Below are 26,037 nucleotides of genomic sequence, written 5' to 3'. Positions count from 1 at the left end.
GATTGGTTGCCCGAATAATGTATCTTGGTGTTTTTCCTGCAGATGTCAATGTTCTCATAGGAATCTGTGATTGTGAGTGAGCATTCTTCCCCCGGTTGCCAAGAACTGGCTGATCACAGAACACAGTGGACATGTGTTGAGAAGTCTTTTAAGTGTTACTTTGGGGGTTTTAACTCCAAATTTGTTAAAAACACCTTAATTGGGAACATGATTTAAGTTCGACACAACCCTAGAAGTAGTCAAATGCTGAGCTTCAAGAAGCTGTGACAGAAGATACCTGAAAAGAATGTGTCCCACTATAGCAAGCTCAGCCCAGTGGTTCACAGTAAGAACAAACTGACAAGCAGCTTGAGTGCTTACCTATCATCTGTGCAATGGTTTTCTCATATTCTGCAACTATCCTCCTGTAAATGACAACAGCAAATCAAATTATTCAATATACCAGTTGTGTTTTGTTACTACATCCCATTCTACCTTATCTGAAGTGTGCTTTAATTTATTTTTTGCTTGCATTGTATATTTTTAAAGTAAATACATTTAAAACACCACTTAAGCATCAATTGATGAAACTTTTTAAGCACTTGTTTGAAAGCAGGTTGCCAGGGCAGTAAGAAGATTAATAATGATTTAGAGAGCGTCTTAGCCTCTCTTATCCTGAGCCAAATCATGCTAATGAAATAAGAACAGCCTTATCTACACTAATAGAAGGCTGGCCAGCTGGACCGACCCACAGCCTGCTGCTGCCAGGTCAGCGCTCAAAGCTCCAGGCGGCTGATGGTTTATGGAAATCTTTAAGGAAATTCAGGTGCTTTAGGTAAATAAGGTTTACTCCATTGTGCTTTAAAAATATATCCTAATTAGAAGAAACAGTCAGCGTCCAAGAAAGAGGCTCCTGATCTCCGTCATAATCCATGCCAGCTGTACATCCATCCAACAAAATCGGCTTTCTACCACACACTTGTTTTTTAAAGTGGTTTAATAGAAAATACTGTGCATTACATGTGCACGAAGACAACTACTCTCATTAAGCTTAAGCAAACCAGAATTAATTACCTCATTTCAACCACTTCCTGTCGACTTTCTTCATACTTCCTTTGCCATTCAGCTACCTCCTTCTCCTTGGCAACAATCTACAATAGAACACCTCAGTGTCTGAGAATGCAAAAGTCTGAATTCATATTCCACATGTTAATAAAGCTGCAGTCAGAGGATATGGAATTTCCTTGGGCTAATTGGTTTCACTATGGGTATGAGCTCTGGGTAAAGCTTTCACTGTCAGGTTACTGCTGTTGAGCAAACGTCATGGTACCTTCTGGCACACCTGGCCTGCTTCAAGCATTGCTTCTTTATTAAGTTAAAGAAAGAGAAAGAGATTGAAAAAGAGATTGTGCTAGACTCACTTCTTGACAGTCCCTGTTCAAATATCCACCTGGACGGTTTGGGGAGTCCTGACTATTTCACTCATTGAGGAAACTGTCACTGTGCAGAGGGTTTGACTGGGGTCATGAATAAAAGCAGGCACATGTATTGGTCAGTGATAAATGAATACTACATATCGAAAACTACCTTGCCTACATTTTGTTAAAACCTCAGTGCTCCAGAAAGGATGCATTTTACCTCTTCCCTGGCAATTTCCAACGAATGGTCGAGATCCCGGGCATTGAACGGGCTTCCCTCTCCTTCACTGAATCCTGTCCTGGAGTACAGGGAACTCTTGGACACTGCACTGTCTGCTGGGGACAGGGCTTCTCTCTGCTGCTCTCACAGAGAAGAAACACAAGAGAAGCATTAGGCAGGATCACCACACAGAGGGGCCGTGAGGAAGATGCAAGAGGTAGAGTTGAGAGGACACCTCAGGGTTAGATGTGGAGAGCTCAGCATCAAGCTTGCAGGCTTCTCTTTGCTAGTACAATGTTTGTTACAGAGATAGGTCTGCCAAGGATGAAGATTACTTCCACTGCGCTGCTTATGAATACCACCTATGTCATCCATCTAATGAATGAAAGATGAAACTATACCATCAAAAGCATCTAGCTACAAATTGCAGCTGTCTACAAACCAGCTAAAAACTGTCTGAATAGAAAGGTGATTTTTAAAGATCTTTTGGGTACCTAAATAAATATCAATATTATGACTTGATCTCCTCATTGGTTTTCATAGCATTTTTATGTCTGTGCCTTTTCAACTCAAAGAGAGGTGATCAATTTGGAATGAATAGTAGTTTAACTTGCAAGTTTGCTCATCTGCGCAATTTTCACACTGGGATTACCAGTAAAAATGCAGCTTCAGAAATGAGTATAACAGCACCTCTGTTTGAGCATGAATCATGGAATTGTGAACGTTGTGCTTGTCAGCTGATATCTGTATAGTGTATATATATGTGTTATAGTGCAACACATAAGGCATGTCTGCTTGAAAGCAATTCCAGATTCCAGCATTGCGTTTCATATTTAATGTCTGGATGGTTTATACCGTTAATACATCCAAAACTCTCACAGTTTCTCACCTTTGAAGGAATGTGAGTTTGTATTTAAGTCAAATTAATTCAAATCTAATATATACATATAGGTGTCTTATATTGAATATATTGTCTAGCAACTGTAAACTATCGATTGTTATCGAGGTTTAAAGCAAAGAATGTAAAGGAGGTCAGACAATGCAGGTACAGTGTTAGGAATGCAAACTCCTTGCTCCGCAGACATGCACAGAGGGGCAAGGGAATCAGTGTGAGGACTGGGATACAGAGTGGTAAATCTTTTCTAAAGTCTAGTAGACATTAGGCCTCACTAAAGGCTGGGTTAAGTATCCTATTATTAATAAAACAAGCAGTCTCTGAAATATACCTAATTATCAACTCCAGACTCAGAAAACCTACAGAATGCAAGTTATAATGCTCCTTAGAATTATTTAAATGCAGCTAATGCAGGAAGTGTGAAAAGAGTACATCAGTTAAGAGTAAGACACCTACTAAGGAGTGGAGGAAAACTTAAAGATTAGATGAAACCTATAGAGCAGCACTCTATACTCCACAGCCTGGGCGCAGCACAATGGACACAATGAACGCTGTTTCATCACAAAACAGCATTTTATACGTTATGCACCTTCAGTCTACGAGCTCCAAGTACTGGAACAGTTTGTGTGCGCTACGTTATAAGAAAATAAAACAAAAATAATCAGTATTTAAATTAGATAGACATGACAGTAGTTAAATCTAGCATTTAGAAGAATGGAGTGTGTCTTGTTAATATTGTGGTATAGCTGTCCAAGAGGATGCTAGTTCCTTAGAGTTTTCAGAGATTTATACCCTCTAATATCAAAACTCTAATGCATTACTAAAAAACTAGGCTGTGTTTTTTTAGGATGATAACAGTGTTCACCTGGGCTTAGTTTGTCATCAGATTTTACCTGGACTCTGGCTGGCACAATAAGTTTAAGGAATTGCAGGTGGATAATAACGCAACATACCCTAGATGTTGCATACACAACAGATTAGAATATGGGGCTTGGTGAATATAACCTTTGAAACAGGATTAGAACTAATTGGACTAAACCAACAATATCATTATGCAGTAACCTACAGTATGTGGATGGGGATGCAGTACATCAGGGAAAATGATGCAGCTCTCCAGCCCTCCCATAGGAAGATGAAAGCCCATTGGTGGAAAATTTGTCCTGCTTAAAACTGTTCTCACACACAGCAAAGTTGAATGTAATTGTTGTTTTAGCTTTTTCTTGAAATAGCAAAAATAAAACTACTAGGAACCAGAGGATTAATTTTACTAGAGAAAAAAAGCTTTAAAAATATTTCCAGTTAGGCCACAGCTCAGTGTTGCTGGACATTCAGAAATGGCGAAAACAGCCCTCATAGGGCCCCCTGTAGAACTGCAGAATGTGGATGGTGGAAAACTACAGTGAAATACCTTTGAAGAGAAGGTCGTCTTGTGACAAAGCTTGGCTCCTGTTTGAGCTGGGACACTCACTGCTTTCTGGGAAGCAATCAAAGAATTACAGAAACTAACATATACTCAGCACAACATGTCCTTTGCAAGGAAATGTGCTAAGAGCTAGGGATGGCAAAGATATCCAGGGTGATAAGGTAGACTTTGGCATTGTTACCTCCTTCTCAATGCTTCAGTGGCTTCTGTATTGGTCCTGTTGGCTGCATTCTTTAAAGTGTTCTGTTATAAATTTAAAACTAAGATGGCAGTGCCATTCTCAGGCAGCATCTGTTGAATCTGTCAAAGTGTGCAAAACAGCATTCAACAGATTCATTGCCCTTTCATTGTCATGTCTAGACTCCACAATGATGGCTATCAAATGCAGAGTGTTCTGTGGTGGTTTTGTCCATTTAGCCAATAAAAAGGAGAGCCTTTCTTACTAGTAAGGAGTGGGGAAGTGGGGAAGCAGGAATGTTTGTGTGGGGTGAACAATCCACAGAGAGGGGGGGAGGGGAGGGGGCAGGGTCTCTTCTCTTACTTTTATTGCCTGTGAACTATCCGGTTTCCATTTCCTCATGGTTGGCTTCTTCCGGCAGGACTGGAATATGTGAGACAAGGCAGGTGGTGATGCTTGGGACACGAATCATGAGGGGACTTACTGTAAAAGCCTGTTATACCATCAGGCATACCATATACCATATGGGCAGGAAAACTAAGGGGGCCAATGAAGCAACACTAGTTCTCACTGCACTGTAGCATAACTAACCACAGAATTCATAATGAGCAGCACTGTTATGAAGGGCTTGGGAGAAGAGAACAGCAACCTATGCAGACTATTCAGGTGTTCTTCTTATATCTCGAGCAGTTGCAGTGCACACAGAAGAACCTGGAACAGTCCTGAGATACGGTCTGTGTTCTCACAGAAGGTACAGGACACCAGACATGCTTTCTTCCTCACATCAGCCATAAAGCCTATTCATTTATGGCTTCTGTCACCCTCAATGCCTGCTGAGAGAGTTCCAGTGAATGTACACAAGACTCTACACTGCTGACAGCCACTAAATTCTTCATTGCAAGTAGAATTCAGGTGCATGAACACTAACTTAGCTCCTTGAGTCTGAAATGTATACTGTACTATTGCACTGAGTGCACCATTTTCAAGACATTTCCTTCAATAATGACTATACTGTATACTACATTTGCAAGTCAAAAAGAAACTCCAGTTTCCTGCAATAAGTATAACTGATGTTCACAAATGTTTTTTCTTAATCTAACAAGAAGACGTAGACCTCATATGATAGTAATGACAGTCGTCAGTGGGATAAGAGGAACATCTACTGGTACATCAGTTTTGACTCAGCTGAGTATTCATCAAGTTAACCTATAATCCTCAGAGAGCTTCTTGGCTTTGAATCCATCTGGGAGCCTTAGTGCAAACAAGCACACAGCCTAGCCTCCTGCCCTGTGATGGGGTCTGCAGTCCTCCAACAGTCTCAGCACCAGCCAGCTCTCAGCTCAATTGTTGGTTGGTGGTCATGTGACTGGCATCTATAATTCTCAGTGAGTCCGTCAGCAGGGAGTAGACTTCGGTACCACAGAATGCAACGACAGCTCTCCTCTTCCCTTGTTTCACAACACCACTTCAGCACTATGTGCCTCGCCAAGCAAGCCTTCTACTCTGAGACACCTCTATCAAAGGCTAGCACACTCAATAAAAACACCACGGATTCTTATCGTAAATTAGTGGTCCATGGGGACTACTCCAGTTATCACTCTTGCTGAATTCTCAAAACATCCTGAATTTACTAATTGATTAAATGAAGTCACCTACTCCTCTGAAAACACTTGGAATTTCCTTTGCCTCAATATGACGAAGACCTTGGACAAAATACAGCCTGATTTTTTTTATTTGAGTTTTTTTTTAATAGAATTATTTGTGGTTCCGTGTTTTTTTACAAAGTTAACGTAGTCAGGAAGTATTGAGAAAAGTCAAATGAGGACTGCAGATTAGCCTGCACCAGAACCAGGGTAATAAATAGGGTAGAGATGCTATTGTTTTATTATTTAAATTTTGACTATTTCAAATAAGCATGCATTTAATCATCACATTCCTAAAGCTCTTACACTGGGATATTTACTGAGGGAACACAAATAAACTATTGTTCAAAGTTAAACACAGAACCATTTATTCCGCCGGTCAATAAAGGGTACATCTTGTCAAAAAGAAAGGATGATTCAGCTCACAGCGCCATGTGCGAAGGTAATGCCCCCAAAAAAACAGAATCAAGCATTTACAGAATATGAACGGGGATTTCATACCAACCACAAATCTGTTCGTTGAACATCTCTTATAATCACACATGGACCTAAAGTGCTAAACATCACAGTATGAGAACGAAGAAAGGAACCTAGTAAGAAGTGAATGAGATCCTGGATGAGAAGAAAGAGCCTGTTGCTCTGGAATCCAGAGTTTTGGACTGCCAGGTGAGAAACACATAATTAATCCCTATTAAAGATGCAGGCCTGTCTGTACTCTGTTACTCTGCTATTAGTGATGGTTAGTAGGATTCATCTGAAAACAAAAGGGCGAAATGGGATGTTTGCCAGTGCTGGAGGGATTAATTTGTCACATCCGTATTCTAGACATTGAAGATATTTAAGTGATATAGCAGGGCAGTCCGATGTTTCATTAAACCAATTTACCAATTCCATGGCCTGCTCATCTGTCAATTTTAGTGAGGAATTATGGGATTTTAATAATCCAGTCCAGAGTGTAATATCCCAAGTCACCTTCATGTTCTTATATCCTCCCTCAGGACTGCAGGCAGGTACAGTAGCATGCAAGTCACTAAAGGGCTGACCAGAAAGAAACGCAAACAGTATATCAATTAAGGGTGGCCCTACGAGATGCAAATGTTGCTGCAGTCATCTCATGTAAGGGGCTATGCCATATCCAGAAGGTTTCATGGCTTCCAGCACACCTGTAAACAAGCCACTCAGGGGCGGGATTCACTGGGTTATACACACACACACCAGAACAAGGCACAATGCAGTACCTCGCTGTCTACAGAGGAGCGTGAGGAGGACTGGGAGATCTGATTGGCTACCTTCAGGGCTTCTATCCTCATTGCTGCCAGCACTAGTTCCTCCTACCAAGGTGGGAGGTGTGTGTTTATAGAGGAGAAAGGTGGTTAGAGCACAAATACTCCCTGCTTGACCTTAGTTGCCTGTAGTAACCCTGCGTCATTTTTTACTTTCACCTTGGTTTTCATATTTTGTGATTAACCTTGATTGTGCAACACGTTCGTATGTTTTTTATCATGTATTCACTGTACACCAATGTAGTGGCTTCTAAATTGTGACAATGTGATTTACCCTAGTAAATATTTAAAGGATTGTGCAATGCTAACCTAAACAATTTTACTCAGGTAAATCACAACATTGTTCTGTATGAATGTCTTAGGAACACCTTCAGCACAGACTACTAGACCACATCTGTGGATAGAAAACTAGGGACAGGGACCTAAAGAAAAATTAAATCAAAGAATGACACAAATAAATGCAACTGTGCGATGTGTTTTCAGCGTAGTTTCCAGAGAGCAGCAGGAGGTATCCTAAGGATTGATCTAGTCTTTCTGCTCTGATACACACCTGCAGCTTTTGAGCGAAGACTGGGGGGTTGGTTTCAGCCAGGTCGGGCTCCAGGTAGTGGAGAGGTGCACTGGGCTCCGTGTGGAGGGACAGTCTATCTAACAGAGTGCAGTCAGGGTCTGCCAGCTCCTCGGGGGGAGTCTACAGGGGAAGGGAAGGACAGGGGCTCATGGAATACAAAGTCAACTACAGGAAGAGGAGAGGGAGAAGGCTGTAGGTACAACACTCACTATTTACAATGTGGGGCACATTTTAATACAGGTTTCATTGGCACAGCAAAAGGTCATAACACTTTCATTTCTCCAACACAAAAAACTTTCAGGTGGTACTGAACAAAATCAATGAAGAGCTCGCAGTGACAAAAACCTGTCCTGAAATTAACCTCAGAAGCCTTCCACAGCACTGAGATCACTAACAGATATCCCAACACTGTCCTCTTGTGGTAACAGCAAAGAATCTCAAGCTAGACTGAAAATGAAACCACAAGATTACATCATTTTTTTCCAGGAGAGAATCAACCATGTAAACAATGGTAATAACTCATTCAACAGAAATGCACTTTTCTGTAATATGTTCACAGTCCTTCCTCTACTGTGTATAGTCAGCCAAAGTGTGTAAGTGGGTAAGTAAAATGCTACACTAGATCTTGCTAGGCATTTCACTACAAGTGCTTGGCATGAACAGTTCTTTAACTGTATTAATAATTATCTTTTAATTACATTATATATTGCTTAAGTAATTAAGGTGTTGAATGTACCTAAGAGCTTCAACAAAACAGATTGTCTCTTTTGCTGTATCCTTCGAGGAATAATGCACAGCACTTACTTCCATTTTTGGGCACTGAGTATTCCAGGGGGAAGATAGGTTGAGAGTCAAAGTTCATATTCTCCAGTATAATTATAGTTCTGTGAATAGAGCTTTGTGTGATCTGACCTTCTCCTTCAGAATGCTGTTTTATAAACCCATACCCCTTCCCCCTTCCACTGCTGTCATACTGCCACCAGTCCCCTTGAGACACCGTTCTGCTGCCCTTTCACTTACCACCTCCTCTCTGTCGCTGGCTGTGGCTGAGCTCAGCAGCTCGCTCTCTTGGTTATTGCTCTTTTCAGCAGACATGACATCCAGGACCATATTGGCAGAGAGAGGGGACTTCACCCCACTGGATAACTGAGCTTCCACCTCCTCGTAACTCAGCCTGCCCGGAGCAGAAAGAAAGAGATGTTGCACACCAAGGTGATGATGACTTGTGAGACAGGTGCCGCTGTGCAAGACCTCAGTCTCTATGCCTCCGCAGTACTAGACTCAAGCCATAGTCACTAAAGAAAGAAAATGATACTACTGTATATAATAGTCATTATGATCAGGTTAAGAATATTGCTACTAGTGATCTTTGAATAACTTTCAAAAAGTATTTTAATGTTTCTGAAATTTAGTTTTAAATCATGACAAGCAGGGGAGTCATTTTTGAAAGATTATTTAAATGCTAGCTTCTGAATGAGAATTCCTCACACATTGCTACTGGAACTAGTTGTGCCTGTAGCAAGGCCCTTACCCTGAGCAGGGGGTAGAGGGCTCAGATGCCCGGACACATGAGCCCATGGAGGGGCTGTCCTTCACAGAGTCCAGCTTCAGGTACATAGGGGGCTTCTTCCCTGAAGAGAGGGTCTGCTGCAGAAACAAAGACAGACAACATGTTGACCACCATGACCCTACTGCTACTCTGCTTGTTCTCAACCATGAATATTCAAAACTCCTGCTCCCAAACATGTCCGTCAGTCCTGTTATTCAAACCAGGCCATCCTTTTCTCTTCTTTTCACTTCCAGGTTCTCACAAGACACACTCTTTTGTGTCAACTCCAGTTACTCTGTAGGTTCAGAATCAGAGAACTGCTTTTCAATTTCTCCTAACACAAAGAGATAGTTTTGGTCATTAAATAGCTACATAAACAACTACAATATATTGACACTGTCATATTTATAAACCATCATAAAGACAAGAAAGGACTTGTTGTCCAACTGTTTTCACACATCACTTTCTGTAATGACCGTTGCTATCCCTCATTGTCACGGGAAGATTTATAATTTGGCAATTACTAAGAGATGATTGCTCAATTAAGGTTTAGAGGAGTTTTAGTGAAGAGGTTTGACAGGCATCATAATGCTTCTGAGTGAAGACCAGATTAGTTGGGTTGTTCCAGCTCCCCTATGAATTTTGCAGGGCCCTAATCATACATAGTAAATAATACATTCTGGCAGGCAACCCCCCTTTCAATGGCTGGAAGACCAGCTGCCAGGCAGGCAGGCTTCTCCACACTGATGGCACATTCAAGACCTGCCTGCCTGTCAGCATGTCTCTCTCACTCATGAAGGGGAGAGGGTTGTCTTTCACTCAACACACATCTCTTTTAGGAAAGGGGTGTGCCATCAGGCTGATACTCACTGAAGCTGAAGAGCCGATCTTCTCCATGTACTCAATTTCATAGTCTGGCACTGGGGAACAAACAAAGTATACAGTATGAATAATAATGCTCACAATACATCTGCAGCTACTGAAAGTTACCACTAATAAGAAGAGTATGTTCTCAGGGAAGTACCATTTTATTAACTGTTCCATTTACTGTCATGAATATTGTATTAAGTCCAAGGTCTGGGTCAGAGTCCAGGCATGGAGAACAGTGAAGTCAGACTGAGCTGGGAGACAGATTGACACAGCAGTCATTCTTCAAAATGACAGTCTGCTGCTGTCAGTTCACACAGCACACACTAGTGATCTCTGCTGTGTCTGAACACAGCACAGACCTTGGAGACAGCCTTTCAGATGCAATAACGGAGAACGGAAAACAATGGAATGACTCTTTAGTACATTATTTCTCAGCATTCAGTTACAAACAGCCTGGAAAATGCCAAAAATCCCAACAACAGATCTTTTGCTGCACTATTCCACTGTGAATATTTATCTACATGAAGGTTGAAATAGATTCAGATTTTCATTCTTACAGGTAGAGGAGTGGCTTTCAGGTTGATCAATACATACATTTACAAAAGATCTGCACCAAGAAAACTCATTGACAGATGAAAAACCAAACTAAAGAACATTTGGGTACATGTAGACAGAACACTCTGGTCTGAAACAGAGCGTGACCAGGTGACCTCTTCACAGAGCATTTGCAGGAATCAAAGAGATAATGCAGGGAGGACTCCAGAGTGGATGCCACCTGACATACAGACCAGCCACCTGAGTGTGGCATGAAGAGTATCATGCCTGAAGGACTGTGAGAAAGCTGGGAAGCTACACACTGATTCCACATAGTCTTAATATTAACATCAACTTTGTGTCTTAAGAAGACAACACTGTATGCTAAAAAATAATTTAAATTAGTGAGTGATTTAAGCATCAAAGAACAATGACATTAAGGATGAAGATTTATTGTTCAATTTATAATTTGCAGATTAGAACTTTAGCTGCATAAACCTGTTCGATTCCATTTTAAAATGACTCCTGTGATGGCTTTTGCTCCATGATTACTGCAATAATCTTTATGTATGTGCCTTTAGGCCTGTCAGATTCCATCTGTTGGGGGGAAGGGTAAGGAGTTATTCCTTGGGGAAGCGTGTAAATAATAGAGAATTTAATTCTTTAACAGAGATTAAATCTATCACCACTTTCTCTCAACCTCATTAACATTAGAACATGTATAATGTATTAGAAGAGCAATTAACATGTAGCAATGAAAGAGTGTACTCACACTTCTTTGCTCTCAGGGGAGGTTTTAGTTGTAATCTCTATGGGAATGAATGCCTTAACACCAATTTGTTCAGGATGCAGAGTAGTATAAAATGACCACTGCAGCGCAGAACGATCTACAAACTTCACTGTACCAACTGCCAATCTCCACTCCAGTGCAGGAAATGGCACAGTATTCATAATTTTATGGACATAGTCAAGACAGGTCTTAATCTCATGAACTATTTCACCACAATTCCACACTTATAGACAGACATTTCATCAACCATAGTTTCTGGTACAATGTATCTTTCCTGTTCACAGTGAGCAAAGAGATACAAACCTTTAGTATGTGGTAAGATACCTTAAATTTTCCACTCCATTAGTCTAAAAGTCTTTGTTCCAAGCAGGGTAGTGGAATGGAAAAGCCAGAAACAGGTAAGAAATTAATGACCAATTAACTAATTAAAGTCCTGATTGGAACACGTCCAGTACTCACTGGACGTGAGAAGTTACTCACCCCTACCCTAAGCTCCTTAGCCTCTCCCCAAAGAACCTCTAGCTTGTGCTGCACCCCTATCCCAGGTCTTACCATCAGCTGGCGAGGGGAAGCTGTTCTCATTGACAAAGGTGGAGAGATCGGAGGGCTGGGGGTAATCCTGTGTGTCCAAGTCGAGCTCTGTCACCACCCCTTGAAATGTCCACTTCTGATTGCAGGAGGAGGCAAGCTTCTCCTCATCGGTGGCATGGTCCTCAGAGGGGATGACAGGAGGGGCATCAGGCGTGGATAGGGGCGTGGCATCCTGGGGACAGGAAAAGAGTGGACTGTGAGACCACATAGCACACCCTCTGATCACAGCACTGCCACAAAGGTGATAGTCATATTAAACCTCATGATGTGACACTTTAACGTATGATTGAACAGTGCCTTTGTGTATCCTTTAATGAATACATACAGCATTTAAAATGTATACTAGAACTAAGAAGGATGAAAGTAAGACAGACCAACTGTGTAGCTCTACATAGAAGAGGTAGACATCACAAGATATTCACAGGAAGCCTGAGAATACAGGAAGTAGAACACAGGGCAGACAGACACCATGTGAGCAGACAAAGGGAATGGGGGAGAAGGGGACACAGTGTGCACTTACCTGGGATGACTGCTCTGACAGGGGAGACCTCTTCGGGGACTTCTTCACTCTGAATGTATTACTGAAAAAGTACAGCAGACACCGCATGAGCCCTGGGCTTCCCTGACCATTTACAACTCTGAAACCAAAATGCAAGCAACAGCTGGATTTTCAGGGAAGGGATATTACTCAAGGTTTGGGTTTTAAATTAGTTCAGTAAGAAAACAGAGAAAGAGGTGGAAAGAGAAAGGAGGAAATAGGGAACAAAAAACAAAAACAGTTGTTGAAAAACAGCCAAAACTATGCTGCAGTACCTCAGACACTGGCCTGCCACATATTTTCTACTGTTCATTCAGATTGATGAATAGGTCCATCCTCACCTCTGCACTGCACTGCTGTGCCAAGGGTGTTGTTTCAATAAATATTGGGGATTTCACTGCATGACAAATTAAACACAGCTCCATACCAGTGCAAGGCTTTCACATTCTTTCTACTGCCCCTCTGACATGAACTATTCCTCCCTATATGTGTTCACTTTGTGTTTGTATCGAACCCCAAGATAGCCACCTTGTTGTTGTTTAACCATGTAAGAGAGAACAAAGGAGAATAGTGGCATACTACTGCTTTAAGGATCTTATGTAAAACATATATAAATATGTTAATGCATTTCATGACTGCAAAATTCCTGAATCGGGTACTGTAATCGTGTCTGGTATGACCATCTTCAACTGCAGTCTTCTAGGAATTGCTGCATAGTTTGCTCCATCCCACAGAAACAAAGAGGGCTTGCACTAATTCCCCATCTATGGGGGCTGGCAAGACATGGGCCATGACCAGTTCTAAAGCGGTTCAGAGTGGACCACTCTGTTCTTGGAAGGTGAAAGCCGGAAGGTTGTTGAGTAGGACATGTGATAAATAGATAGTTTGTTAAGTCAAGTGATTCCCATTCTGGAGACCAGGTGGACTCTACATTGAAGTATTGTTGGGGAGGGTTTTTCCAGATTGGCTTTCTTGAAGACAGATATGTCTTTGGTAGATGAAATATATCCTAGTGTAGTGGCAGGTAAAGAGCGTTTAGGACTTTTTTGAGCATTTTGTGGGTGGAGAATTAATGTTTGGTAGAACAGGGAGAATGGAATGGAGCAAACATTCGAGTGATGATGTTGAGCATGGTGGCATTCAGCTGGATGTCTACTCTGTGGGTATGTGATGATCTTGACCCAGCAGGGCTGCAGTTTTCTGCTGTTAACAGAGCCAGTGCAAGGGCTGAGGTCTGGAGGGTGGTAGTGGAAGCGCCCCATGTTGTACTAGCAAGATTGAAGATCAGATTGTTCCTTGTTTTAAACCTTGGCTGCTTATGTCTTTAAGTGCTCACGTAAGGTCAGCGTCCTGTCTAGGGTCACTCCACTATCCTGGAGTAGGATGGTGCTTTAATTTCTTTGCAACTCTGTAGGACTGTTGAGTTTCTTTGTAGCTTTAGAATTGTGGAAGAGGAATAGACTGGATACATTCTTGCAGGTCTTGGTTTGAGTCAACATTGTTTGCAGTTCAAGTTTTGATGTGTTCTCATTTATGACCTGTTTCAAGGTACCATAACTCGAGGTTTGTGTTGCCAGACAAATGTTAATTTTGGGATGTGGTTTCTGGGGGTTCATTCATGTACAGACTAAACAGGACGGGAGCCAATATCAATCTTTGAGGGACTCCATTTGTCTGTCATTCCCATGTGTTTACTTCCTGTCCAATGTGAATTCTGTATTGTCTGTTGCTCAGCAATGGCTTCAATAGAGGATCGGAGAGACTGTGCCGTAAGCTGCTGTGAGGTCGAGGAACACAACACCTGACTTCAGGCTTTTCTGAAAGCTATTTTCAAAGGTGCTGAGAACCAATACCTGTTCTGTTGTGCTGCATTCCTTGCAGAAACCAGCCTTGTCCACACTGAGGACTTCTTCAACATCTGGTGTTACGTGTTGGAAAATAAGGTGCTCAAAGATTTTGTCAGGGACTGACAATAGGGGAATCGGGTAGTGGATGGAAAGTTTGGGTCTTTTCCAGTTTTTGCTATGGCAATGAATTTTGCGCTCTGCCATATCTTTGGGCTGGTGTTGGGTTGTGTACTGTATGAAGAGATTGTATTATACTGTAATATGGAGATATTTCCCAGAATTCCCAGAAGTGTTCAAACCCATCCACGGCAAGAGACCAGCCTTTGGGTTATTGGGTTTGTTGCTCTCCTGTCTTTGCAGTGGAGGCTGGGCACTCGGTGGTGCCTAAAAGCCAACAGTTATATATGTATGCCAATAAGAATATAATCAGTTATAATAGACACAATCATGCTGTACAATGCATTAAATATATGTGCGTGTAAATTTTAAAAGGACAAGTTCTCTGACATACTTCAAATGAAATCTGGTTGGCTAATATGGTGGCAGTGCCTTGCTGAGCTGACACAGAATAAAGAGGAGTTTCCTGTGTTTACAGATGAGAAAAAGGAATTAAATGTTGATAGCCCTCTCATCTCCTCTTCCTCAGGAATACAGCTGTGACCAGAGCCTGAAAAGTGTTGCTGTCAGCTCAAGCTTCAATCCACTAAAGCTTCTGCAGCTGGGTGCTTGAGATTGGGGCTTCTTTACATCAGGAATGACAATCAGGCACCAGCTGCAGAGCAGATTGACCACTTTCAGGTTTTACAGGCTGTAGGCCCTTTTACACTTCAGTGATGAAAGAGAAATTGTGCATATTTTAATTTTCCAACCCTTCGTACTTGTGTTGGCAAATTTGGTGCAAGTAAGGTAACAGGCACTAAATATCTAGTCGAAAATGTCAGCTTATGTAGAAGAACCTGAAGCTTGTCGAACCATGTAATGGGCCAAAACTGAGAATGTTATCTAGACCTTTGGATTCATTCCTGAATGAATCATTTGAGTTTCATATCTACCACTGGTTTGTTGGGAGGGTCCTTAATGTGCTTAATGATAGGACACAAGTGAGTTAATAAGATGAAGAGGATAGATATACCAGCATGGGGGAGCTGACTGGTTACTGCACTGATGGCCCTGACTGCGGGTCTGTACTTAAGTTACTAAAAAGGGGTTATGAAAAAAAACTTTTCCTAATGAAACCTCCTGACATGTTCAGTCATTTTATCACTAAGGATTGTTATTGAGATGATTACAGACTCAATGTGAATTGTCCTAATTATACAGATGTGGCAACACCATCATAAAATTTGTTTATAGCAGTAATTACATTGCAGCACAGTGACCTCATTCCCCCTTATGTGTAATAAGGCAGTCAAGCGTCAGTGTAATACACTAATTAGCATGGAAAGTGTTTTCTTCTTATATTTATAACAATTCTGTTTTCTTTAATGCCACTGATTGGTGAAGTCAGACTCAACATTGCTTATGGAAAGGCAGAAAGTGTCTCATTCATCAGCAGTCTAACAAAATCCAAGGAAAGTGACAGAAGATAAATTAAATGTAACTGCAATGTAACTGACTTTCCTCATGGGCTCTGTTAACAAATCTCAGGCACAAATCTAACTGAGATTTCTTATAATGAGTCACTACTCAATATATACCATGGAAACACTATCACATTAATTCACTCCTCTCTTTTCTTTAGAATCATGCAGAACATAAACAATAAAAACAGTTTGTGGTGTTTACATTAGCTCACTAAAGAAGACACAACAGTTGCTTTTTGGCACTCAAAGCAGGAAGAGCTGGGACAAAGACAAACAACGGATCATCTCACACTCAATCAACAGCTCTAGGTCTTTCCAATGTGTATTTCAAACAGCAATCTGTTTGACAAACAGCCTGCAGAGAGTGAATAAAGCCTGCCCTATGAAGATGGTGTTTGGCTTCTCCAAAGGAAATGTACTCAATAAATATTCATGAGTTCTGACAGGCAGGCTCTCGTTAGAGCTGTACAGGCACCAGTTGTAGTGCATTTGAAAACCAGACGTCCTCAGATTTGTTGAGCTCCAAGACAACATGCTGAGAAGATGTGAGACTGGAATGGTGATAGAGATAAACCCCTGCCAAGTGAATCTGACAGGGGAGACGACGTGGGACAAAAGAACAGCTTTTCATCACCACTTGGGGAAATAACTGCGGATCCTCCCTGCTGCCATCAATTTCCAGATTCATTAAACACGAATACTCCATGCCTTGTCATGACCGTGTGCTACACACCAAAGTGCCATATTTATTTAAGTTACCTTAATGCAATAATATTAACAATCATGGTTTAACCCTCATTGTACATTCAGAGATCTATGCCTTTCTCCTACTAAAAAATATTTTATTTAGAAGGCACTTAATTACACTGCTGCAGTAATGGGAAGAGCTCATTTATTGTTGTGCCTTTAGCAGTCTGTTTAGACCATTAACTATCTATTTGTAAAACTGCAAGCCAGTGAGGCAGGGGTGGTGGATAGAGGGTCTTCCATTAAAAGCAATGAGGTTAGGGACGGAAGCTTGAAGTTAACTAAAGCCACAGCAGGGAATAGAGAGCAGGGCATGCTAAGCCTAGTCACTGTATATATTTCTCAGCAGTGGAACTTGATTTGAGGTACTTACAACAGACAACACAGAGACATCACATCTGCGAGCATCCTGTGACACACGAAAACACACAGAGAGGTGACAGACAGACAGACAGAAGACACTAACAAAGGAGTTGCACTGACAGACACACAGACTAGACAAAGTCAAAGTCTTGAAAATAGCAAGAAAAAAATCTTGAGTATTATGCCATGGAACTTGTGCATGTTTTTTATATGCTGTACAATCACATAAGGAAAATATCCGGGAGAACCTGACTATACTGTGTTGTCTGAGTAGTTAGTGACAATAAACGCCATAGGGCTAAAGTCTAGAGTATATGAAGGTCTGAGTAACCAATACCCAGAGAGTAAACTCTGATGACCTCTCTTATGTGACATCACCAGGAATACCTCTACTGTGCACACTTCATGAACCGCACAGGAAAGAGGTTTTTCTCTATTACATAAAGCCACAAGGCAAAAACAAATAAAAGCAAACAGAAGATGATTCAGTCAGAAAGCTTCTACTTACGTCTTTATTGGAGTCTTCTTTTTCTTTACAGGCTTGTTTTGATTGGCTTCGTCGATCCCATTTGTCTCATTGTCATTGGCGGGCACCTCAAAGGAGGCAGAGTTCTTAGGAGGAGAGTTCCCCAACTTGTTCGATGGCTTGAATGGGTCAATGGAGTCATCAAAAGTATCTAGGTCAAAGTTATAATTGCCCTGGATCTGCTTGGGTGAATTGGGGATGGCATTGTTTGAGGAGAAAGGGTTGAAGTTGGGATCCTCCCACTTGCTGGGATCAAAGTTGTAGGAGACCTTTGGGATAGGGATCTCATCACTATCAGTGGATTGTGGGGGCGGAGCATTGTCCACTGCAGGGGGCTTCTTACCCCCTAACTTTGGCTTCCTTAGAGGCATCTTGGCACCCGGCTTTCTGCCCAGTCTCTTGGGAGGAGGGGTGCCGTCCCGTGACGTCTCTCCACTCTCACGCTCCTCTGAGTAGTCAAACTCCAGCCTGACTGATTGCCGCTTGTTCAGAGGAGTCTCCTCTATGCTTGCAGGAGGAACAGGATTGTCTGGAACCTCAGTAGGTTCAGCAGCTGCACTGAATGCTACCCCTTTCCTGCAAGCAACGGGTGAGTTGGGTACTTTGCTGCCTCCTGTGCAGAATGGATTTATCTCCTCAAAGTTGTCAGGGTCCCACTTGTATGTGGCTTTGGGAGGTATAGGGAGATCCTCGTCTGGGACTGGCGGACTGGCTGAAGGACAGGCTTGCTCAGGGGGAGGCAGAGACTGTATCTCCTCCGACTTTGCTTTTACTGTCTCGGCACCAGACCCTTCTACTTCAGTGATGCTTTCGGCCGTCTTGGGAGTGATTTCAGGTTTCTGTTTTGTCTTGGTCTTCCTCTTCACAGATACCTCCGGGCTAGAAGGGGATAAACTCTCTTCCTCTCGGTTCTGGGGTGGACTCTCGGGCCTTGGTTTTGCTTTCTTCTTCCCAGAGCCCTCAAGGCCACAGTCAGGGACAATCTTCTCATCGGGAGGACTCTGTGGAGGACTTTCGACCTTCTGTTTGACTGAGGGTCTCTTCTTCAGAGATGCAGGCCTGGGCTTCTTGGTCTTTCTGAGTGTGCCGGGTGCACTCTCTGTCCCCACGCTGAAGGCCTCAGCACGGAGCTGTGATCTGTCCGGTCCTGAACCGTCCTCCTTCCCCGCCCCGTCGAACTCCCCTGCCTGCAGGCTAAGAGAACGAGTCAAGGGGCACCTGGAGACTGGCAGGGAGTCTGTGGACCTCCGGCGGCTGTGATTCTTGGGATCAGAGCTGTACTGGTCTGGGGAACCAGGGAAAAGCGTGGAAATCTGAAATTGGTCAACAGTCTCAAGGTTCTCAAAATTTAAGTTATAGGTGCCACTGCTGGCTATGGGCTTGTCCTCATCAAAGACACTGGAGAAAGATCGGCAGGGTGGACGGAAGGGGGGTTCAGAGACCGGCTCGCTGAGAGTAACATCAGGGCCAGAGGCAAAGTCTGAGCAGAAGCCTGTAAAGGCATATTACAAGGCACATCGTCACCAAAGCATCAAATTGCAAACCTGAACACACTCAACATACTGTATGGAATGGAATGGGAGGTCAAGTAATCAACTATGACCGCAATCTGTGTTCCGTGTGCTTACGATTACTCTACAGTGCCTTCCTTTTTAACATTTAACAGAATGCAAATCAAATAGAATTTCAAAAGAAAAAAAATAAGACAAAGATAATGAAAGTTCAATATGTATAGACAATATACAATTGCAGTTTTTATTTGTGGGTTTATATTGTAAGTGCTGTCCTAGTAGTACTGTAACACTGTAGCATCATCAAAGCCTGAATCTGGAAAACATATTTGCACTGGGGTGCCTCCGTAAACAGCAGTGAAACAGGTCGCTTTGGGAAGCAGGCATTTATGGTAAGTGATGCAGCAGGCCACTTTGAATGTTGGGAATTGTTTTCCATGTTCTCTCTATGGCTCGATTGGACACTAGTTATTGAAATCTGCACAACCAGTATGCCAAAAGATCTAACACAATTAATTAATAACCACTAAATTATTAATTGAAGCGCTTGCCACAGCCAAGCAGGAAAAAAAACATATAATGAAAATAAACCAATGAGTGTAGCTGCACACAGGAGCGGCACTATGTACGACCATAGTAATATACTGTATTATGTACTACTAACATTAATCCCTGTAAAGAAAAAGAGAGTAGGCATTTCTGTACTGTGATTTGTTTTCTGTAAGGTATCGTTGAGCCATAGAACTTTTACTGTATCCATGGGCAGATATACTATAAAATCAGTGCTGCTTATAGTAGTCAAAGGTTCACAAAAAAACAGGAAGATCCTGTATGTAGTTATATTTGTGGTTCGCAATAAAAACTTAGAACTTAATTTAGGGCTGTAGTTCAGACAAGATCTCTGACTACATAGCATTGTGTTGAGCACAGAGGATGAGCACAGAGCACTTTATGACCCTACAGTGGGCCTTTCTGTCAGAAAATGCTAATCAGCAATCAGAGCTGATTTACCTCTTCTTACGCCCCCTCAAAACCCTGCACTTGCACCGGAAGATTAACTGCCATCTTAACTTTTTCAGTCCGTTTTGAAAGTCAGTTTTCATGCGCTCCATCTTGCAAACTGCTTCAAACTAATAATAAACTTGGAATATAACATCCATTACCTGAACAATTATTTTTCAGTTTTAAGGTAGTTTGGCTGTTGTAAAACCATAAATTCATAACTGTTACAAAAGAAGACGTTATGAGCCTACAGAAGGAAATAACTGGTTTGTTAGAAAACTAATAATTTTATTTTAGATATCCTAGGCATTAGTGGCTCTTACAGAAGGTGATTCTATAGTATACCATATAAATAAGTTTTTTTTCTTCTTTTAATTATTTGGCACTTTGGTCTATTTTTTCTAAGAAATCACTAGGTACTCTTAAATAAAATGTTATTGCATTTTTGCTGTTTTAAACGCCTTTTTTTTTTTCAGAAAAACCCTGCTGCAAATTAGAATGACCTCTATCCTCTAAGAGGCATTTCCCCTTCTTCACCTGTGTCCTCAGAGGAGAGCTGTGCTTGGGGTTCAGGCTCTTGGATGAGCTGTGGGGGTACTGCCTTCACTGGGGTGGTGGATTCAGGGGTCTCAAACGCTCCTTCAGAATCCGAGCTCCTGAAATAGACAGGCAGTTTGAGTTCACTCTGCAGCTCTCTTCCATCACAGCACTGGAGCTGTAAAAATGTTTTATTGGGGGCTGTAGATATTAACATGTACTGCGCTTTCTGGGAGAGGGCAAAAGTGCTGCATGTTGATTATCCAGCACTTATCAACAAGTAATCAAAGAAACGGATTCATCAAGCAAGAATGGACGACTGTCACACAGTCCCAGGATCACACGACATGCCTCCACCTTAAAAAAAGAAAACCTTTTAATATTTTATTCACAAACAGGCACTGTAATGTCCTCAACACATAAGCAACAATTGTAATTTATTGCAAGTGGACAAATAATTGACTACACATTAATATAGAACTTTTAAATAATGCAGTTAAAAATGATTCTGTGGATAAAAGACAATAGAATTGTTACGTTATCACAGGTCCCATGCCCATCATGAAAAAGCCTTATCTTTTCAGTTTTCAATTCATGTTTCAGAAGGATTATTATAGAAAGAAACGGAAATGCTGATACTGCAATGTACAAAAACACAGAACCCAGCATGTTATTCATTACTATGCTACACTGAACTGCATTACAAGATTGACTTGCCTGAAGACTAATGCACAGTAATTCCTAAGTACTATATTGCTATTGAGAACACTGAATTGCTGTGCAGTTGTATTGTCTTCAACAACAAAAATGCCCATAATTCGGTATCTCTCACTGCTCCCTTTAACACAGCACACTGATTTCAAACTCCCTCTGTCCTCTCACACCAAGCTCTGCTTCAGTGTCTGTAAAGCAGCTCTCTCTAAGCCCCAAAAGCATGCATTAAAACATAAATTGCTATTTGACTGAATTGGAGACAACTGCCATCTAACACAGGTAATCAATGCATAGATTTTCCTCAGTCGATCAATACCGATTTCAAGTAAACCAACGTATAACCTGAAAAGTGCAGAGCTCAGCCCCATCTCACAGAGCATAGTCCTTGCTCCCCAAGCCCATTCTTGCCTTGTGATCCCTGTGAGCCTGTGCAGGAGTCTCCAGCTGTGGGGAGTGAGGGTGGCCCAGCCCCAGCGTGCCCACTGTAGGGGTGAGAGAGCCTGCCAGCTGCTGAGAGCCATGACTTCAGCTCAGGGACTCCACTGGCCTCTCTGTGTACTGCTGCTTATCTGTTCAGTACACACACAGGCTCCAGTTCTGAGCAGTAACAGCTCTGCAGTCCCCAGCAGTGTACAGACACACACACTCCAAGAGGTTTTCCTCTGCTCTTCCTGGGCTGACCGGTCAGCAAGCTTTAGAGCCTCTGCGAAGAAACTGGACATTCACAGGCCTGGGAGGCCCAGCTCGGTGGCTGGGATGAGATTGAGCTGCTCTCTCCGCAATGAATCCTAATGAGGACTCGGCATGCGGCTCCACTGTCACTGCGCAGCGCCACCCACTCTTGAAGCTCTCCACCCCCTCCCACAACAGTGCGCTACTTGCACTGACACCTGGGTGCAGAGCATAAATACATCTCTCATCTGTCTCAAAGCTCACCCACCAGGGGCAAAAACATCACTTAGTTACTGAAATAAACCATGCAAGTAGTTACTGTATAATGGGTTGGATTTTTGGTGTTCTCCTATATGCCTTTTCCATTTTTACAAATGCAGCACAACTATAAAGTTATTTTTCTTTGTGTTTCTTATCTTTTGCTGCTTTATAAATTATTTTTGCCATAATTAGTTAGGACTATGGATGTCATACAGTAAAGATAGCAAAGGTAGTTTGGATCAACGCTATGTAGTAAAATATTGATTTGGTTTGTACTGCAGATGTCAAAGGCACAAAACCATCATTTCACAGGGCAGCAGCAATAAAATTGTAAGGAAGAGCGGAATGAGGTACAGGTCCTTTGATTTACAAAACAACATAATCGGTAAAGAGAAGTAAAACGTGTTCTAAAGGGTGATCAGAGCTGGTGAGCCTCTATGCTACAAGTCTCCTGGATACTGTCCGATACCAGAGAAGTAAGCGAGCAATAAATTATAGAAACGTCACTATCGATCAGAGCTGATAAAGACCTGCTATAAATGGATCACAAAAGCTTTGACCCATTTACTTTGTTTGTAGCTTTAATTTCCGAGGAGCTAGATAATGCCTGTCTTGGTGAAAATAAAAGCACCCTGGATCATTATCAGCACCCATCTGAGTCTCTGAATGGGTCCAAGACCAAGACAAACACTCATGTGCTGGCAATAAAAATCCAATCTGTTCAAAGGCAACAAAATCAGTTTAAGCATCAAGGCATCTTGGGGCACTTAGTAATGGAGAGGGAGGAAAGGTCAAGCATCAATTTTGAGCCATCAGAAACAGGAAAAGGAGTGAAAGAAAGGATTTCTGAAAAGAGATCTGAACTGAAACTGGAGGTAAAGCAGGGAGTGGATAGAGTCGAGTATGAATTATGTATGGGAAGATGGTGCTCACCCAGAGAGCTGTGAGATCTAAATTCCAATTTTGGACAACAGAAACAGAAGGATACTGTCTGATAATTCACATTGAGGTGACATGCCTGTTAAACAGCTACGCAGCCGACAGATACAGTATATGCTATGTTGGTGCTTATGATGTGTCCTTCTGAAATTGAATGTAATGAGCAATATTGTCTCCAGCCAACTGAAAACAATAATTAGTTAACCTCGATACAGATAATTATAAAATATGGAAATAAAGCTGCACTTTAAAAATAGTAAAGAGATTCTAATTCTTATTCTAGATTAAACAATAGCAATTTATAATTTTTCTATTATTCTTTTGGTGGTGTTTCCAGAGCCATTCCTGCATGCACAGAAGTTCCACAGAAAGTCCCTGCTGCAAAGAACAATGAGCAATATAATGGTTCATCTTATAAGGACTGTTCTAGCTGATGGCAGGCTGATGACAATGCTTCAGGGAAGCAGGAGGAAGAACTAATGCAGGGACCATTTGTTACAGCAAGAGAAAATGGCTCAGTGAGAGAACGGCAGCTCAGAGATATATACTTAATAATAAATAAATCTTGCTGCGCTTCCGGGTGGTGAAAACTTACTGCAGGCTGCATCCTGACCTAGACATTATTTTCACACAAGTCAGGACATTTAATCAGAGATTGCTAGTTTAGTTGTGGAGAACAGCTCTTTTTCAGTGCTATACCGATGAAAAGTTACAGAACGAAAACCAGTATCCTGAATCTCAAAGAGCAGAGCAATGGAAAAAGGCAGTGTCCTTCTTTTTCTTTATTTAGCCAAAATCCTCCACAGCTATTTGCTCCGCAGTAGCAGCAGCGAGAGAGAGGTGAGCAGCAGTATTAAAATTAGGCATGAGATTAGCAGTATTCCCTGGGCTCCATGCTCATCCAGAAGATTGCTATGTTCATTTCCACGCCTGTCCTGTGACTCCTGGAGGTCTCCAGCGTCTCAGCTTGCCATATGAATTATGGTAGCAGGATTTCTGACAGACAGCAGGGTTTGTGTTACTAATCCACATCTCTAATTCCCTTCAACTTTACAGCACAATCCTGATCTACTATAAATGCCTCTCTTAGACATTCACAGGCTGGTGTCAAATCCTATTGCTAATCATGAGCTTCATTTCCATAAGACCTGACAGAAATGAAATCCAGTCTAAAAAAATTATCTTTCTAATAAAAAAACAGGCTTTCTAATAAAAAATTTAAAAGTGAAATTTCTATATGTATTTTAAAGAAAATACGTAAGAAATATATATCAACCACAATTATTATCATTAAAAAATAACCCCTACATCAAGAAAGCATCTTTGTAAAATGCAAAAACTTCCATGTGCCTGTTGAACAGAAAATCTCCATTTCTCTATACAAATAAAGCCTTTTCATCAACTTGACAGTTTAATTTAGGAAAATAAATGTATGCTTTCTCATTGAAAATAAACCAAACATATATATTTCTTTGATAAGATTTGATGAGTAACCAAGAAAGGTTTTTCTAATGTCTTCCTAAGACTTTTTTTGTTTTGTTGTGTTTTGACAAGGTTTGGACAAGAGGGGTTGTTTTTAATAATATTGAGGCACAGGGCTGACACCCAATGAGGGTAAAGCAAGGCTATAAACAAGTGTTGTGATTCCTAATCTTTTGTTTCCTATTCCAGATTCATTGCTGGATTTTACCAAAACCAGCTGGACAGGTGCTTGATCAGTTAATAAGGCGCGGTGGCTCTGTGGTTCAGGATCTGCGCCTGTGGCTGGAAGGTTGCCGGTTTATATCCTGCAGCTAGCAGAGGAATCCTACCCTGTTGGGCCCCTGAGCAAGGCCCTTAACCCCAACTGTTGCATAAATGGCTGACCCTGCGCTCTGACCCCAAGCCACTCTCCCTGTCTGTGTGTCTCATGGAGATCAAAGTTGGGGTATGTGAAAAAAGAAAAATTCCTAATACAAGAAATTGTATATGGCCAATAAGGTGATCTTATCTTAATAATGATCTCAGCTGTTTAAATGAAGGTAGAAAAACTAAAAAAAATGTGTTGGAATGTATCTGAAGGCCTGGTGTTGGATTTACTCTGACTAATATGTATATATTGGACCTGTCTGTTTTACAAGGACCTGACACACCTATGAATAGAAACAAAGGGGTCTCCAACTACATTAAATACTTTTAGGTTTTTAAGAACTGTGGGCTCTTATAAAATACAGGACCTAGTTCTGGATAATTTAAGCTGTTAATGTAATTAAAATTGGCTGATGTATAAAATTAATATAATATTAAAATATATGCCTGTTTTGATTCCACAGTTCATACAATTTTATGTGTATCAAAGTACTAAACAATGGAGGACATTCTATTTCCTGTGCCATTTGTTACAAACTACATCCTTCTTGAAAGACTACCACTTTTTTATAAAAGAAAGTGATCTGAAAAGCATTAGGCCAAATGTGTACTGAAACAGCACAGTAACTCCAGGGCCAATACTCTGCAGACTAATAAGGGATGATAATAAGAACAACCTTTTTTTGTTGATTATCAATCATGGTATTATCATCTCAAGGCACGGAACAATAAAACAATCAAATCATGAACAGGTATGCTCAAATTAAAATAGTAAATACAATTAGAAGGAAGAGTATAACGTGTATTTTAAGACAGGATTGAAAGAGATGATACCGAGTGCAGAAAGATCTGGTATGGCTTGGGCATTCCACGACCTTGGAAAAACAGAACAGAACCCATGGTTTCCCAGTGTTAGTTTGAGATCTGAAAGAAGCCCAGGGTCTAAACAGCAAATTACATGTAGAGCTCTGAAACAATGGAAGCAAAATGTCTATTGGTGGCATT

General features: G+C 41.5%; 1 protein-coding gene across 25 annotated transcripts in view; it reads right to left on the bottom strand.

Moving 5' to 3' along the window:
- Positions 1-26,037, bottom strand: part of tacc2 (transforming, acidic coiled-coil containing protein 2) — a 73,022-nt gene that overhangs the window by 5,185 nt on the left and 41,800 nt on the right. For 10 of the 25 annotated variants that reach the window (XM_088635261.1, XM_088635266.1, XM_088635262.1 and 7 more), the window contains 15 exons: positions 20,599-20,717; positions 17,531-19,040; positions 12,465-12,525; positions 11,906-12,116; positions 10,030-10,079; positions 9,142-9,257; positions 8,631-8,784; positions 7,590-7,730; positions 6,995-7,087; positions 4,477-4,536; positions 3,921-3,986; positions 3,102-3,143; positions 1,618-1,755; positions 1,054-1,130; positions 361-404 (listed from right to left, as the gene is read on the bottom strand). In XM_088635261.1, the coding sequence (XP_088491387.1) occupies positions 361-404; positions 1,054-1,130; positions 1,618-1,755; positions 3,102-3,143; positions 3,921-3,986; positions 4,477-4,536; positions 6,995-7,087; positions 7,590-7,730; positions 8,631-8,784; positions 9,142-9,257; positions 10,030-10,079; positions 11,906-12,116; positions 12,465-12,525; positions 17,531-19,040; positions 20,599-20,717 (2,882 nt within the window). The remainder of the gene's footprint in view (positions 1-360; positions 405-1,053; positions 1,131-1,617; positions 1,756-3,101; positions 3,144-3,920; positions 3,987-4,476; positions 4,537-6,994; positions 7,088-7,589; positions 7,731-8,630; positions 8,785-9,141; positions 9,258-10,029; positions 10,080-11,905; positions 12,117-12,464; positions 12,526-17,530; positions 19,041-20,598; positions 20,718-26,037) is intronic. The other 15 variants (XM_088635274.1, XM_088635285.1, XM_088635287.1 and 12 more) reach the window with 12 other exon arrangements.

The sequence above is a fragment of the Lepisosteus platostomus genome, chromosome 6, assembly GCF_059453375.1.
Source record: "Lepisosteus platostomus isolate fLepPlt1 chromosome 6, fLepPlt1.hap1, whole genome shotgun sequence".
Classification (NCBI taxonomy): Eukaryota; Metazoa; Chordata; class Actinopteri; order Semionotiformes; family Lepisosteidae; genus Lepisosteus; species Lepisosteus platostomus.
The sequence above is the reverse complement of the archived record's forward strand: the minus strand, read 5'-3'. Positions and strand labels throughout refer to the sequence as shown.